Source organism: Trematomus bernacchii, unplaced genomic scaffold (assembly GCF_902827165.1).
Source record: "Trematomus bernacchii unplaced genomic scaffold, fTreBer1.1, whole genome shotgun sequence".
NCBI classification, from domain to species: Eukaryota; Metazoa; Chordata; class Actinopteri; order Perciformes; family Nototheniidae; genus Trematomus; species Trematomus bernacchii.
The window spans coordinates 87671-105309 of NW_022987882.1; the positions used below are offsets into that span (position 1 = coordinate 87671).

The window sequence follows — 17639 nt, forward strand, 5'->3', positions numbered from 1 at the left end:
CCACATATTCTGCAAATTAAAGCAACTTATGCTAACTGTGTAAATATCCCAACATCTGCAGGTTAGCATCCGGCAGTTTCTATGATCTGGAGACCCTACTGTACATTTCCATCATTAAACTTTGGGGTCTCAACATCTCCGGATCCCAATAAGACCATTTGCAGACAGACCATAATATGAACCTGTTCTCTAATTCTCTCTCCAGGTGTCTTCCCCCTGCAGCTGGAGGCCATGAGGCTGCAGTGGAGGTGATTGTCGGGGGGGAACCAGGTGTTTTTAACCATGGAGGATCGGTCTGCCGGCTCCTCTGAGCCCGACAGCCCCGGAGCTCTGAACCGAGGCTGCCTGCACCACGACCTGTCCGTCTTAGTGCCCGAAACCCCCAGGTACCACGGACATGTCATATCAGTGTGGGAGGAGATGGACTAAAGTAACTTAAAGGTCCCCTATCATGCAGAATGCACTCTCTGATGTCTCTTATACATAACTGTGTGTCCCCGGTGTGTCAGGAGACTCACTAAGTGATGTCTTCTCTACATCACCATGTGTCCCCGGTGTGTCAGGAGACTCACTAAGTGATGTCTTCTCTACATCACCATGTGTCCCCGGTGTGTCAGGAGACTCACTAAGTGATGTCTTCTCTACATCACCATGTGTCCCCGGTGTGTCAGGAGACCTCTCATAGTGATGTCTTCTCTACATCACCATGTGTCCCCCGGTGTGTCAGGAGACTCTCAAAGTGATGTCTTCTCTACATCACCATGTGTCCCCGGTGTGTCAGGAGACTCACTAAGTGATGTCTTCTCTACATCACCATGTGTCCCCGGTGTGTCAGGAGACTCTCAAAGTGATGTCTTCTCTACATCACCATGTGTCCCCGGTGTGTCAGGAGACTCACATAGTGATGTCTTCTCTACATCACCATGTGTCCCCGGTGTGTCAGGAGACTCTCAAAGTGATGTCTTCTCTCCATCACCATGTGTCCCCGGTGTGTCAGGAGACTCACATAGTGATGTCTTCTCTCCATCACCATGTGTCCCCGGTGTGTCAGGAGACTCACAAAGTGATGTCTTCTCTACATCACCATGTGTCCCCGGTGTGTCAGGAGACTCACAAAGTGATGTCTTCTCTACATCACCATGTGTCCCCGGTGTGTCAGGAGACTCACTAAGTGATGTCTTCTCTACATCACCATGTGTCCCCGGTGTGTCAGGAGACTCACAAAGTGTCAGGAAATAAACCTACAATGATCTGTTTGGGGTTTGGAGCAGGACACTTCAGAGACATGTTTTTATATAATAAGGAGACCTTTAATGTTCAAACCTGTTGTTTGGTTTTCAGCCCGCTGCTCGGCAAACGGAGGAGACGCAGTCGCTTCACAGACGCACATTTCAGTCCTGTGAGTCCCTGTTCACACATTCTGTATTCAAACATAATGCTGACTTCCTGTCCTGACACTGACTTCCTGTCCTCAGGTGACTTCCTGTCCTCAGGTGACTTCCTGTCCTCAGGTGACTTCAGGTGGCTCTCCGGATCTTCCTGACCTTCCTCATAAATCCAAACGCAGACGTCTGGCTGCGGCGATGGAGCAGAGCGCCGGCTTCTTTCCTGCTTCGTCTCTCAGAACGCTTCCTCGGGTCAGCTGGCTGGAGTCCTCGCTGTCCACTGCTTCCTCCTCTTCCTCCTCTTCCTCCTCCTCTTCCCTCCTCCTACTTCACCCCAGTATCAGAGACAGGCGGAGAGGGTGTGCACAGTCCTGAATGTCTCGGCGTCCGGTTGAAGAAGCGTCTGGATGCAGCGGCGCCTCCTTCCTCCTCCTCCTCTTCCTCGTCTGCATCTCTGTCCTTCCTCACTGCCGAGGAGAAGCAGTGGCTGAACGGAGAGCCGGGTAACTCCTCCACAGGTGAGGAGTTACTTATCATCAGACGCTCAGCAGCTATGAAAGAGTCCCAGGCTCCTCCAACAGAGCACAATATATATGAGACATAAAACACATTTAAAAAACAATACAAATGCAAGAAGAAACAGAGTAGGTTAAAGATATACATGTCAACAAAAACAACAACAATAAGCACGTATTCTTCATATTTCATAGAAAATATAAATAATGTCACTTCTTCTTCTTCTTCTGGGTCTTTTTGTTCCCAGCATATCAGACACAACCTCTGATATCAGAATAAAAGCCCTTCAATAAAGTTATTATATTCAGACGTTACTAAATATTTATCCTTTTTTGGGGGGTAATATTTGAAGGTATTCATATTTTTATTTGGGTAAATATTCACTTACTTTTCAAAGTATCTTAAAGGTCCCATGTCGTGCTTCTCTGGTTCTGACCCGTCCCCCTGAAGCCTCTGCATGTGACCGGTCTGACCCTCAGAGTAGGGCTGTGCGATTATGGCAAAAATCATAATCACGATTATTTTGGTCAATAATTGATATCACGATTATTAAATACGATTATTCATTGACTTTGAAAACATCCATTTATTGAACTTTAAAACAAATACAAATAATAATTTGAACAGTATCTTTTTAACTGTTGATTACCCTGAACGTAGAATTCAACTGAAAAACCAATACAAAAATAAATAAAATAAATGATACATTTAAATAAATAATATCAAAATAATAAATACCAAGAAACAAGATCAACAAATATTTTGGAGCGCACTTCAACAAGCTACTAAACATATATAAATATGATAAATACAAATAAATTACATCAAATATGTTGCACGGTCACAACCTTGCAAAGCAAAATAATCGTTTTTTTCGATTATGTTGTTTTCGTAATTGTGGCAGGCCAAAATCGTAATTGCGATTAAAATACGATTAATTGCACAGCCCTAGCTCAAAGTGCACCCTGTAGAGAGTAAAACTCGAACACAGAGAAGACCCGTCTCTGCTGCCCCAGAACGCCTCGCTGGACATTTCTCTTTTTCCATTGTTTACTTCTTGGGTATAGTGACGTAACGCTGTGGAGCTCCGCTAACTCACACACTCAGCCTTATCTCCGTACACACACTCGGAGCTCAGGCTGTGAGTGTGTGTGTGTGTGTGTGCTCAGGCTGAGTGTCTCGGTGTCTCGCAGACCCCACGCAGCAACCAGGAAACGACCCCAGTAACCCACCTCACACTATCCGCTCCTCGAGCCTCACAGGGTGGAGCAGAGAGCCCCCCAACGTCCCCCCAACACGGCACCCAGACCCCACGCAGCATTCCCATCTGTTTGTCATCACTGGTGTCATTTCCTGGTTGCTAACAAACGCCATTGTAAAACATAATCACTGATGTTCTGCTGTAACGGTGATGGACTCATCAGAGCACAGTGGGCTCACAGGGAGGGGGGGGGGGGGGGGGGGGGAGGAGCTCCAACAAGCCGTTGAGCACAGAGACACAGACTATACAGAGACGCTGAATGAGAAACCAATGTGAGTTTGGATCAATCTGTTCTAGTTGACCTCAACACTGAACTATGATCAGTAGTTACAAAATAATCTCAAACATTCAAACTTTGTTTCATACATTCCAGATATCTTTCCTAAAATATAAAATAAATGTTCTTAAAATATAGATTTCTTTCCTCAGAATATCCTCATGGATGTGTTTCTGTTATTGAGGATATCTCTGAGTCCCTCCTGACCTGTGTCCTCCCTCCTGACCCGTGTCCTCCCTCCTGACCTGTGTCCTCCCTCCTGACCCGTGTCCTCCCTCCTGACCCGTGTCCTCCCTCCTGACCCGTGTCCTCCCTCCTGACCCGTGTCCTCCCTCCTGACCTGTGTCCTCCCTCCTGACCTGTGTCCTCCCTCCTGACCTGTGTCCTCCCTCCTGACCTGTGTCCTCCCTCCTCCCTCCTGACCCGTGTCCTCCCTCCTGACCCGTGTCCTCCCTCCTGACCCGTGTCCTCCCTCCTGACCCGTGTCCTCCCTCCTGACCCGTGTCCTCCCTCCTGACCCGTGTCCTCCCTCCTGACCTGTGTCCTCCCTCCTGACCCGTGTCCTCCCTCCTGACCCGTGTCCTCCCTCAGCTCCACTGCAGATCGTGATCAGTGACGATGACGAGGTGGTGCGCTCGGCTCAGCAGGAGGAAGACGAGGCGTTCGCTCGCAGTCTGCAGGTAACACCCTCACCTGTAGACACGCTCACTACTGTTGTTGTTGTTGTTGTTAGTCTTCTTGTTGCTAAGCAGCAGTTTGAGTGTCTTTGTGGTCGTTCTGAATGTCTTCAAAGTTGTTGCTCTCTCTACTCAGGCTCAGTTTGACCGGGAGGAGACCCACAGCAGACCCCATGACCACCACCACCACCACCACCATCCTCATCATCATCTTCATCATCAGAGGCATCACGGGGTGAGACGGACGCTTCTAGTCAACATCTGTTCTTCTTCTGTGGTGTTCCCTCTGCATGTAAAGGGTCTGCGGAAGAAAAAAAAAAAACCCCACCCTGAAACGCCTCCATTGGACTCCCTTTGTTTACTTCCAGAACATAGTGACATCACTACAGAACACTCGCGCTCCTATTGGCTCGCAAGTGCACGGGACATCTCTTAAGAGGTTGACCAATCACAACAGAGCCGGCCAGCTGACCAATCAGAGCAGACTGTGCGCTTGTGTCTTTATTTTTTAAATACAACACATATTGTATCTTGAGGTATTCAAATATTGTCTTATCTTCTGAACACACTTCTAGTTAAATATTCCATCTGAATGAAGTGCAGTGTGCAGAAGCTTTGGGAGTGCAGTGTGCAGAAGCTTTAGGAGTGCAGTGTGCAGAAGCTTTGGGAGTCTCTTCAGCCCGGACCCTCCCTGTGCTCTGTCTCTAAACACAGTGATCAATGGACCTGATGTGTCCAGGTGTCTTTAGTATTCTCTACTGACAGACGTCCATAGAGTGGTGCAGTGACGAGTCCTAAAACACACTTCCTGTTCCCTGGTCTCAGAGCCAATGGGATCTCTCCATAGGGTTTAGGAAGTGTGGACCCTCCTGTATGTGGCCCTCAGTGAAACAGTGTGGACCCTCCTGTATGTGGCCCTCAGTGAAACAGTGTGGACCCTCCTGTATGTGGCCCTCAGTGAAACAGTGTGGACCCTCCTGTATGTGGCCCTCAGTGAAACAGTGTGGACCCCCCTGTATGTGGCCCTCAGTGAAACAGTGTGGACCCTCCTGTATGTGGCCCTCAGTGAAACAGTGTGGACCCTCCTGTATGTGGCCCTCAGTGAAACAGTGTGGACCCCCCTGTATGTGGCCCTCAGTGAAACAGTGTGGACGCCCTGCTTTAATGTGTGTGTTGTTCTCCTGCAGTATGACCCCTACATGGAGCCCAGCTGGATGCCTCACCTCCTCGCTGCCGTCTCCCCATTGGTCGAAAACGGTAAATAAGTTCCTTCATGATATTTATGATATTTATAGAACGCTTCATTTCCTCTGAAGGCGGGACCTGAGAGTAACCTGAGAGTAACCTGAGAGGAACCTGAGAGGAACCTGAGAGGAACCTGAGAGGAACCTGAGAGGAACCTGAGAGTAACCTGAGAGTAACCTGAGAGGAACCTGAGAGGAACCTGAGAGGAACCTGAGAGGAACCTGAGAGGAACCTGAGAGGAACCTGAGAGTAACCTGAGACACTGCTCCTCTGACGCCCTGTGACGCTCTCACAGAGCTTCCTGTGGCTCCTTCACTCATACTGCAGGTGTGTTTTCCACAGATCTGATTGGTCAGCGGAACAGAAGGGGGCGGGGCCGGAGGAGGACCGCTGATGCTGCAGAACAGCTGCAGGGAAACGACTACGAGGTGAGGAGGAGAGGGAGGAGGAGGAGGGAGAGGAGGAGGATGATGATGATGATGATGATGAGGAGGAGCAGACAGTAACTCCCCCCCCCCCCCCTACTCCCCCCCGCCCCCCCCCCCTTCTCTCCCCCCCCCCCCCCCCCCTCAGGCTTTGCTGGCGTTCGAGGAGCAGCAAGGATCTGTGATGAAGAACAAGCTGAGTCTCCGGGAGGTGCAGAGGTTTCCCATCAGGAGCTACTCCTCAGCGAGCGGAGCAGGAAACACCACGTGAGTCCAGAGCCTCAAGACCCCCCCCACAGAGCCTCAAGACCCCCCCCCATAGAGCCTCAAGACCCCCCCCATAGAGCCTCGAGACCCCCCCCATAGAGCCTCAAGACCCCCCCACAGAGCCTCAAGACCCCCCCACAGAGCCTCAAAGACCCCCCCCACAGAGCCTCAAGACCCCCCCACAGAGCCTCAAGACCCCCCCCACAGAGCCTCAAGACCCCCCCACAGAGCCTCAAGACCCCCCCCACAGAGCCTCAAGACCCCCCCCACAGAGCCTCAAGACCCCCCCCACAGAGCCTGAACACACACCTCATAGAGTCTGATCACACCTCATAGAGTCTGAACACACACCTCATAGAGTCTGAACACACACCTCATAGAGTCTGAACACACCGAGACCCCCCCCATAGAGCCTCGAGACCCCCCCCATAGAGCCTCGAGACCCCCCCCATAGAGCCTCGAGACCCCCCCCCATAGAGCCTCGAGACCCCCCCCCATAGAGCCTCGAGACCCCCCCCCATAGAGACTTTACATCATGGTCAGAATAACAGAACATGCATCTTTCACATTCACATCATTGTATTTAAAGAGAACTTTCTAGAAAGAAATAAATAGAAATTAGTAGAAAAATATAAAATAATTCATAAAACACATTTTAAATACTAAAAAATGGATTATCATAAACGCTGCTCTTTGATTGACAGGTGTCAGATCTGTTTCTGTGACTACACTGAAGGGGAGGAGCTGAGGATGCTGCCGTGTTTCCATGACTACCACGTGAAGTGCATCGACCGCTGGCTGAAGGTGAAATCAGACATTTACACTTTTAAAATGACCTTTAAAGAGTCCTGCTGATGTTCAGGTGTATATCAGTATGTAGTGTCTCTACTTTAAAGAGTCCTCTCCTGCTGATGTTCAGGTGTATATCAGTATGTAGTGTCTCTACTTTAAAGAGTCCTCTCCTGCTGATGTTCAGGTGTATATCAGTAGGTAGTGTCTCTACTTTAAAGAGTCCTCTCCTGCTGATGTTCAGGTGTATATCAGTATGTAGTGTCTCTACTTTAAAGAGTCCTCTCCTGCTGATGTTCAGGTGTATATCAGTATGTAGTGTCTCTACTTTAAGAGTCCTCTCCTGCTGATGTTCAGGTGTATATCAGTATGTAGTGTCTCTACTTTAAAGAGTCCTCTCCTGCTGATGTTCAGGTGTTTATCAGTATGTAGTGTCTCTACTTTAAAGAGTCCTCTCCTGCTGATGTTCAGGTGTATATCAGTATGTAGTGTCTCTACTTTAAAGAGTCCTCTCCTGCTGATGTTCAGGTGTATATCAGTATGTAGTGTCTCTACTTTAAAGAGTCCTCTCCTGCTGATGTTCAGGTGTATATCAGTATGTAGTGTCTCTACTTTAAAGAGTCCTTCTCCTGCTGATGTTCAGGTGTTTATCAGTATGTAGTGTCTCTACTTAAAGAGTCCTCTCCTGCTGAGGTTCAGGTGTATATCAGTATGTAGTGGTCTCTAACTTTAAGAGTCCTCTCCTGCTGATGTTCAGGTGTATATCAGTATGTAGTGTCTCTACTTTAAAAGAGTCCTCTCCTGCTGATGTTCAGGTGTTTATCAGTATGTAGTGTCTCTACTTTAAAGAGTCCTCTCCTGCTGATGTTCAGGTGTATATCAGTATGTAGTGTCCTCTACTTTAAAGAGTCCTCTCCTGCTGATGTTCAGGTGTATATCAGTATGTAGTGTCTCTACTTTAAAAGAGTCCTCTCCTGCTGATGTTCAGGTGTATATCAGTATGTAGTGTCTCTACTTTAAAGAGTCCTCTCCTGCTGATGTTCAGGGTGTATATCAGTATGTAGTGTCTCTACTTTAAAGAGTCCTCTCCTGCTGATGTTCAGGTGTTTATCAGTATGTAGTGTCTCTACTTTAAAGAGTCCTCTCCTGCTGATGTTCAGGTGTATATCAGTATGTAGTGTCTCTACTTTAAAGAGTCCTCTCCTGCTGATTGTTCAGGTGTTTATCAGTATGTAGTGTCTCTACTTTAAAGAGTCCTCTCCTGCTGATTGTTCAGGTGTATATCAGTATGTAGTGTCTCTACTTTAAAGAGTCCCTCTCCTGCTGATGTTCAGGTGTATATCAGTATGTAGTGTCTCTACTTTAAAGAGTCCTCTCCTGCTGATGTTCAGGTGTATATCAGTATGTAGTGTCTCTACTTTAAAGAGTCCTCTCCTGCTGATGTTCAGGTGTATATCAGTATGTAGTGTCTCTACTTTAAAGAGTCCTCTCCTGCTGATGTTCAGGTGTTTATCAGTATGTAGTGTCTCTACTTTAAAGAGTCCTCTCCTGCTGATGTTCAGGTGTATATCAGTAGTGTAGTGTCTCTACTTTAAAGAGTCCTCTCCTGCTGATGTTCAGGTGTATATCAGTATGTAGTGTCTCTACTTTAAAGAGTCCTCTCCTGCTGACGTTCAGGTGTATATCAGTATGTAGTGTCTCTACTTTAAAGAGTCCTCTCCTGCTGATGTTCAGGTGTATATCAGTATGTAGTGTCTCTACTTTAAAGAGTGCTCTCCTGCTGATGTTCAGGTGTATATCAGTATGTAGTGTCTCTACTTTAAAGAGTCCTCTCCTGCTGATGTTCAGGTGTATATCAGTATGTAGTGTCTCTACTTTAAAGAGTCCTCTCCTGCTGATGTTCAGGTGTATATCAGTATGTAGTGTCTCTACTTTAAAGAGTCCTCTCTGCTGATGTTCAGGTGTATATCAGTATGTAGTGTCTCTACTTTAAAGAGTCCTCTCCTGCTGATGTTCAGGTGTTATCAGTATGTAGTGTCTCTACTTTAAAGAGTCCTCTCCTGCTGATGTTCAGGTGTATATCAGTATGTAGTGTCTCTACTTTAAAGAGTCCTCTCCTGCTGATGTTCAGGTGTATATCAGTATGTAGTGTCTCTACTTTAAAGAGTCCTCTCCTGCTGATGTTCAGGTGTTTATCAGTATGTAGTGTCTCTACTTTAAAGAGTCCTCTCCTGCTGATGTTCAGGTGTATATCAGTATGTAGTGTCTCTACTTTAAAGAGTCCTCTCCTGCTGATGTTCAGGTGTATATCAGTATGTAGTGTCTCTACTTTAAAGAGTCCTCTCCTGCTGATGTTCAGGTGTATATCAGTATGTAGTGTCTCTACTTTAAAGAGTCCTCTCCTGCTGATGTTCAGGTGTATATCAGTATGTAGTGTCTCTACTTTAAAGAGTCCTCTCCTGCTGATGTTCAGGTGTTTATCAGTATGTAGTGTCTCTACTTTAAAGAGTCCTCTCCTGCTGATGTTCAGGTGTATATCAGTATGTAGTGTCTCTACTTTAAAGAGTCCTCTCCTGCTGATGTTCAGGTGTTATATCAGTATGTAGTGTCTCTACTTTAAAGAGTCCTCTCCTGCTGATGTTCAGGTGTATATCAGTATGTAGTGTCTCTACTTTAAAGAGTCCTCTCCTGCTGATGTTCAGGTGTATATCAGTATGTAGTGTCTCTACTTTAAAGAGTCCTCTCCTGCTGATGTTCAGGTGTATATCAGTATGTAGTGTCTCTACTTTAAAGAGTCCTCTCCTGCTGATGTTCAGGTGTATATCAGTATGTAGTGTCTCTACTTTAAAGAGTCCTCTCCTGCTGATGTTCAGGTGTTTATCAGTATGTAGTGTCTCTACTTTAAAGAGTCCTCTCCTGCTGATGTTCAGGTGTATATCAGTATGTAGTGTCTCTACTTTAAAGAGTCCTCTCCTGCTGATGTTCAGGTGTATATCAGTATGTAGTGTCTCTACTTTAAAGAGTCCTCTCCTGCTGACGTTCAGGTGTATATCAGTATGTAGTGTCTCTACTTTAAAGAGTCCTCTCCTGCTGATGTTCAGGTGTATATCAGTATGTAGTGTCTCTACTTTAAAGAGTGCTCTCCTGCTGATGTTCAGGTGTATATCAGTATGTAGTGTCTCTACTTTAAAGAGTCCTCTCCTGCTGATGTTCAGGTGTATATCAGTATGTAGTGTCTCTACTTTAAAGAGTCCTCTCCTGCTGATGTTCAGGTGTATATCAGTATGTAGTGTCTCTACTTTAAAGAGTCCTCTCCTGCTGATGTTCAGGTGTATATCAGTATGTAGTGTCTCTACTTTAAAGAGTCCTCTCCTGCTGATGTTCAGGTGTATATCAGTATGTGGTGTCTCTACTTTAAAGAGTCCTCTCCTGCTGATGTTCAGGTGTATATCAGTATGTAGTGTCTCTACTTTAAAGAGTCCTCTCCTGCTGATGTTCAGGTGTATATCAGTATGTAGTGTCTCTACTTTAAAGAGTCCTCTCCTGCTGATGTTCAGGTGTTTATCAGTATCTAGTGTCTCTACTTTAAAGAGTCCTCTCCTGCTGACGTTCAGGTGTATATCAGTATGTAGTGTCTCTACTTTAAAGAGTCCTCTCCTGCTGATGTTCAGGTGTATATCAGTATGTGGTGTCTCTACTTTAAAGAGTCCTCTCCTGCTGATGTTCAGGTGTATATCAGTATGTAGTGTCTCTACTTTAAAGAGTCCTCTCCTGCTGATGTTCAGGTGTATATCAGTATGTAGTGTCTCTACTTTAAAGAGTCCTCTCCTGCTGATGTTCAGGTGTATATCAGTATGTAGTGTCTCTACTTTAAAGAGTCCTCTCTTGCTGATGTTCAGGTGTATATCAGTATGTAGTGTCTCTACTTTAAAGAGTCCTCTCCTGCTGATGTTCAGGTGTATATCAGTATGTAGTGTCTCTACTTTAAAGAGTCCTCTCCTGCTGATGTTCAGGTGTATATCAGTATGTAGTGTCTCTACTTTAAAGAGTCCTCTCCTGCTGATGTTCAGGTGTATATCAGTATGTAGTGTCTCTACTTTAAAGAGTCCTCTCCTGCTGATGTTCAGGTGTATATCAGTATGTAGTGTCTCTACTTTAAAGAGTCCTCTCCTGCTGATGTTCAGGTGTATATCAGTATGTGGTTGTCTCTACTTTAAAGAGTCCTCTCCTGCTGATGTTCAGGTGTATATCAGTATGTAGTGTCTCTACTTTAAAGAGTCCTCTCCTGCTGATGTTCAGGTGTATATCAGTATGTAGTGTCTCTACTTTAAAGAGTCCTCTCCTGCTGATGTTCAGGTGTTTATCAGTATCTAGTGTCTCTACTTTAAAGAGTCCTCTCCTGCTGATGTTCAGGTGTATATCAGTATGTAGTGTCTCTACTTTAAAGAGTCCTCTCCTGCTGACGTTCAGGTGTATATCAGTATGTAGTGTCTCTACTTTAAAGAGTCCTCTCCTGCTGATGTTCAGGTGTATATCAGTATGTGGTGTCTCTACTTTAAAGAGTCCTCTCCTGCTGATGTTCAGGTGTATATCAGTATGTAGTGTCTCTACTTTAAAGAGTCCTCTCCTGCTGATGTTCAGGTGTATATCAGTATGTAGTGTCTCTACTTTAAAGAGTCCTCTCCTGCTGATGTTCAGGTGTATATCAGTATGTAGTGTCTCTGCTTTAAAGAGTCCTCTCCTGCTGATGTTCAGGTGTGTATCAGTATGTAGTGTCTCTACTTTAAAGAGTCCTCTCCTGCTGATGTTCAGGTGTATATCAGTATGTAGTGTCTCTACTTTAAAGAGTCCTCTCCTGCTGATGTTCAGGTGTATATCAGTATGTAGTGTCTACTTTAAAGAGTCCTCTCCTGCTGATGTTCAGGTGTATATCAGTATGTAGTGTCTCTACTTTAAAGAGTCCTCTCCTGCTGATGTTCAGGTGTATATCAGTGTGTAGTGTCTCTACTTTAAAGAGTCCTCTCCTGCTGATGTTCAGGTATATATCAGTATGTAGTGTCTCTACTTTAAAGAGTCCTCTCCTGCTGATGTTCAGGTGTATATCAGTATGTAGTGTCTCTTGAAAGAGTCCTCTCCTGTTGATGTTCAGGTGTATATCAGTATGTAGTGTCTCTACTTTAAAGAGTCCTCTCCTGCTGATGTTCAGGTGTATATCAGTATGTAGTGTCTCTACTTTAAAGAGTCCTCTCCTGTTGATGTTCAGGTGTATATCAGTATGTAGTGTCTCTACTTTAAAGAGTCCTCTCCTGCTGATGTGCAGGTGTATATCAGTATGTAGTGTCTCTACTTTAAAGATTCCTCTCCTGCTGATGTTCAGGTTTATATCAGTATGTAGTGTCTCTACTTTAAAGAGTCCTCTCCTGCTGATGTTCAGGTGTATATCAGTATGTAGTGTCTCTACTTTAAAGAGTCCTCTCCTGCTGATGTTCAGGTGTATATCAGTATGTAGTGTCTCTACTTTAAAGAGTCCTCTCCTGCTGATGTTCAGGTGTATATCAGTAAGTAGTGTCTCTACTTTAAAGAGTCCTTGTCTTTCTACAGGATAACTCCACGTGTCCGATCTGCAGAGCGAACCTGGCCGACCTCTGACTTCCAGTTGGAAGAAAAACGACTCGTCTTTTTATTTTAACTTTTTATTTAAATCTTTGATCCTGAAGCAGAAAGCAGACATTAAAGACGTTTTAATTTGTTCTGTTTTTATGTTAAGTCTGATAAAAATAAATCCTATTTCTACAAGGTGTCTCTGTCTCTTCTCGTGACTCCTCGTTGGTGTCTCTCTGTCCCCGGGCGTCCTCACTCCTCGTAGTATCTCTTCTTCATGGCGCGGTACTTCCTCAGGTAGTAAAGCGCCTCCAGCTCTCGGGACACGAACTCCCCGCGGAGGATCATCTCTCGGATCGCCTGAGGGTCGCTCTCTGCTCTGTTCCTGGAGAACGCAGACCTCAGACGGTCCCTGAAGTACTCGCTGCCTTTAGGGTACTCCCTGCCCAGGTACAGCAGCTGGGGGGGACATAGAGACTTTAGGGGGGCCGGGGGACATGGAGACTTTAGGGGGGCCGGGGGACATGAGACTTTAGGGGGGGGACATAGAGACTTTAGGGGGGGGACATAGAGACTTTAGGGGGGCCGGGGGACATGGAGACTTTAATCAAGGGCTGAATAATGAAAAATGCTGCTTTTACCATCATTATCATTAATTAAAGTTCCAATAAATGTCATTTTAAAACCCATTCACAGTGAACGTTGTGAAAAACAGACAACAAACAATACAAATATATATATATATTTAAATTGTCAGTTAATGTTATGATCTCAAGGTTTAAAAATCATCATATTTCTCAGATTTTTTTACTCACATTTTTATAAAGTCGGACGACCTCTGACCTTAGAGGATTCGCCATCGTCTCAAACGGCTGAAAACACAAAGTACATCAATATTCAGGAAATATTCAATCAAAAATAACCACGAGGATAAACTGTATCATCAAGAATGACTACTTTTACTGTAACAGAGTATTCCTACACTCTGAGTACTTCTACTTTTACTCAAGTACAAGATCCGAGTACTTCTACTTTTACTCAAGTACAAGATCTGAGTACTTCTACTTTTACTCAAGTACAATATCTGAGTACTCCTTCCTCCTCTGAGGATATATATATATATATGTATATATACTTGTTATAACTCTGTTTAGTATGTGGTGTACTTTCTCCGGTGCCTCCTCACCTGTCGCAGTGACCTCTGCTCTCAGCGGAAGAGAAGCTCTAACTCGATCAGTCTGATTACAAATCGATTAAAACCCGGTCCGTATGTTCACCTAAATTAGTTTAGCAGCATATTTATTAAGAATAACGTGAAACGGAGCTTTCATATTTCAACTTTAGTACCGAGCTCGGTGGGAACAAGCAAGAAAAGTAAACAACCAAAGAGTCGCTCAACAGCCAAAGAGTAACCCGCGCAGAGATGGTAATCCTCCGAAACAGAGCGCGACGGTTCCGCTGATGTCCGCACATGCGCACTGATGAGCAGCTTGTGTAAGGCGCAGAAAATAAGTAAAAGTAAATAAAACAAAAATATAACATTACAACAAAGTAAATATATTTTTAGAAAGTGTATTATACTTGCTAACTCCATTTACAGTGTGTAAATAAACGGATTACACAAACAAAAATAAAAGGTAGGAACTTTTTTATATTAAGCATCCATATTAAATAACTTTTAAAGCTCCCATGTCATGCTTTTCCGGTTATTACCCGTCCCCTTGTGTGTTATGAAGGTTTTTATGCATGTAAACGGTGTGCAGAGTCAAAACCCTCAAAGTACACCCTGTAGCGAGTAAAACTCTAACACAGAAAATACCTCCCCAAAACGCCTCGTTGGAGATACGTCATTGCCCATTTGAGTCTTCCATTTAGTTCCTGGTACGGCATGATGTCATTCACAATCGATCCAGTCATGCCAATGCCAAGGACCTGTTTCCTGAAATGTGAGGAGAAATCTGAGCTGTTTGTCCTACCGACGGAAGAACCACGACGAAGTCAGTGGTTGAAATGTCTTTTTAACACTGTGCCTTCAGAGGTTCGAAGAACCGGCATTTCACAGACGAAAGCTTCCAAAACATTGCCCAGTTTAAGGCCAGATATGCACAGCATTTGAAACTGAAGGACGATGCTATTCCTAGTTTGTTTGGACCGTTTGGAGCAGGGGAAGATTCGGGTACACAACCTGTAAGTTTGCATTGTTATTTGTGTATTTATCAAACAAGACTGTTTAAATGTGTAAACTGTGTTGGACTGCTAAGCCATTGACACAGTGCTAACTGTGCTAACTAAGTTGCTAGCGTTTCCATATATCAACTCTAATATCAGCAGATGGCCTTGCATACGATACATGTATCTCATAGCAGGAGAATGTCTGCATTCACACACGAAATACCTATTGACAGTATACTCCGTGTGATTTGCCGTGCGGTCAGTCGCGATACGTAATTACATTATAGCTGGCGTAGCGTGTATGCTACCGATCTAACCCACGGAGCTAGAGCTAGGTTTGGTAGGAAAAACATTTTTGTGATGCTACGTTGCTAGCGTTTAAATATATCAACTACAATGTCAGCAGATGGCCTTACATGTTTGTCATGGTAGGAGAATGTCTGCAGTCACACACAGAATACTCATACAGTATACATTGTGACAGTACATGTACATACTGCATGTATAGCTAACGAGGCTAGCTGTATGCTAGCGCAAAACAATGTATTCATGCAAGTTGCAATGTATGACCGAACGTAGCAGAATACCCGTATAATATTGCAATTATAAACACGTTATTGCTAGCCTAATATGAACCACTAGCTTTTGTTCATAGTAGTGTAAGCATTGGGTTGAGAGGTCATGTGTTGTGAGCATGCGCAGTCGGGGCTAGAGTGGTGTGTGACATGTGTGTGACTCGACGTTAATAAACGGAGGCATCTGTGACGCTCCAAAAAGTACTAAGTTCCTGAGTTCTTGTTACACAGAAGTATTCTTGAAGCCTTAACACCTCGGACGTTACATTGGTGGCAGCGGTGGGATCAAAAGGCAACCGGTATGTGTTGGTTGTTGAGGACTATTTCACAAAATTTGTAAATCTGTATGCCATCCCCGATCAAAAAGCCCCGACGGTCGCGGAGTGTCTCTTCCAGAACTACATCTTGGAGCATGGGGTAATGGAAACTCTGCAGCCTTTCCCTTGGAGGGACCATCAAGGTCTCTCTTACACCTTTCTCAGCCTCTTCCGTTGCAAGATGCAGTCTCCCCACAGAGCTCTGGACGCTTGAGGTTTTCCGATGGGGAAAGTGGCTGTGATCTTGGGCCGGGTTCTGGGGCTGGTGATTCCCCTGAGCTCGAACAAGCCGCACCGACGGTGTCCCGGGCTGGGAGGTTAGCGCGGCCTCCTGTCCGATTTTTGGACTTTGTTATGGGCTGAATGACTGGTGGTTACGTGCTTGTGTGATTATTTTCTCCTGTGTATTCTATGCTGCATAATTGGTTTTTTTCATGTTTCGAGTGTGCAGGACAGGGGAATAGGTTATGTCATACCTAGTTTGATGTTTTATTTGGGCTGTGGATGTGTTTTGTTTGTCATTGTTTTTATTCAAAGATTTTTTTTCGAATGTACGTCATGCCTGCATGTATTATTCTGCGGGGTAGTGTGTGGTTTGTTATGTTTTTGGGGTTTTTCGTGGTTGTATTGTTTTTTTATGTTTTGTTGTGTTTTCACCATGTGTGTGGAAATGGGGACATTTCTTTCAGTAAGGGGGGACGCATGTAAGCATTGGGTTGAGAGGTCATGTGTTGTGAGCATGCGCAGTCGGGGGCTAGAGTGGTGGTGACATGTGTGTGACTCGACGTTAATAAACGGAGGCATCTGTGACGCTCCAAAAAGTACTAAGTTCCTGAGTTCTTGTTACACAGAAGTATTCTTGAAGCCTTAACACCTCGGACGTTACAGTAGTTTTATTACACTACATTATAGTCCTCCAAGCTAACGTTCATATCGTGTTAGCTACCAAGGTAAACAAAGCTAGGTTAGCATATTAGCAGGCAAGCTGTTCATTATATAGATCCACACTCCTACCACAACTACTACTAACGAATCTAAAACAACTACGTTTCTCTAATATTTTGTGATTTGCATTTTATTTCGTCCAGCCAGATCCTGCCGGACAATACATGACGGGACTACCACACTGAGGCCTCGTCCTAAAAAGCCCCGGCTGCGATAGGCAAGATGCCGACAACGGGGAGTAATTGACGATATACCGTGTATATATGTATATTTACGTTCATTTTGTACATTTCTAAAAATAAAGTTTAATGGAAATACTTAGTAGGCCTATCCTTTCTTCCCTGAATTATTTGCTCCTATAACATATCATTCATATATAGCAAACCATGATTTGATTTCTCATCAAACAGTAGTAGTTTATAACGGGTAAAAATAACTTACTTTTTGTTATGACCGGCTCGTAGGCCACAACGGAAAGACAAGGAGACATACACGAGTTTACAAAACCACGGCACATTTATTGTGGTAAATGCAGAGATAGGTGGTCAGGGGAGAGGATCGCTGAGCCGCTTTGGAGAGAGAGAGGGGCCCGTGTGACTCCGGGCAGCTGGCTAGCACCTCAGCTCCGGCCAGGTGTCCGTGATCGCGCTGATTAGCCTCTTCAGCTCCACCCCATCGTAAGACAAAGGCCCTGGGGCCGTCACACTCTTCTATAACAACAGTTAAAAATATATATATGTATATAAAATATACGGCTGTACCGACGCCATGATAAGACTGATGTTCCGCTGAGAGCAGCCGTTTAGACATGGGCGCAGCCTCTCTGGTGGTTGACTAATCAGAACAGAGTGGCCGAGCTGACCAATCGGAGCACACTAGGCTCACAGGGAGGGGGGGGCAAGAGCTCCAACGAGTCGTTTAGTGGAGAAAGTGAATACTGCTGAATACACATGCTTGACAGAGATGCTGTATGCGAAACCAATGTGAGTTTGGAAAATTGCACAGTATAAATCTATTTTAGTATACCTCAACAATGTAATTATGATCAGTGGAAATGGCCATGACATGGGCCCTTTAACATGTTTTGAGCCACTTCTTTCCAACATGTATGATATTCCTAACTTCACCATAGCCTTAACAATTTAAGCAAACATCTGCTTCATTCAGTTAAAATGAGACAAAGAAAA

The 17639-nt window shown here is 44.8% G+C and overlaps 2 protein-coding genes across 2 annotated transcripts; one reads left to right on the forward strand and one right to left on the reverse strand.

Moving 5' to 3' along the window:
- Positions 1 to 282: 282 nt before the first annotated feature.
- si:ch211-59o9.10 (uncharacterized protein LOC561841 homolog) lies at positions 283 to 12638 on the forward strand. Its single transcript, XM_034114172.1, has 10 exons — positions 283 to 386; positions 1342 to 1399; positions 1522 to 1903; positions 4031 to 4119; positions 4253 to 4351; positions 5304 to 5373; positions 5704 to 5789; positions 5935 to 6053; positions 6758 to 6857; positions 12444 to 12638. The coding sequence occupies exons 1-10, from the start codon at positions 283 to 285 to the stop codon at positions 12489 to 12491; spliced, it is 1155 nt and encodes a 384-aa protein (XP_033970063.1). The 3' UTR covers positions 12492 to 12638.
- On the reverse strand, positions 12520 to 13857 carry lyrm5b (LYR motif containing 5b). The gene is made up of 3 exons (XM_034114188.1): positions 13630 to 13857; positions 13259 to 13315; positions 12520 to 12902 (listed from the first exon to the last, which is right to left on the reverse strand). Exons 2-3 carry the CDS (start codon positions 13301 to 13303, stop codon positions 12696 to 12698), a joined length of 252 nt encoding a protein of 83 aa, XP_033970079.1. The 5' UTR covers positions 13304 to 13315; positions 13630 to 13857; the 3' UTR covers positions 12520 to 12695.
- Between the last annotated feature and the right edge of the window lie 3782 nt (positions 13858 to 17639).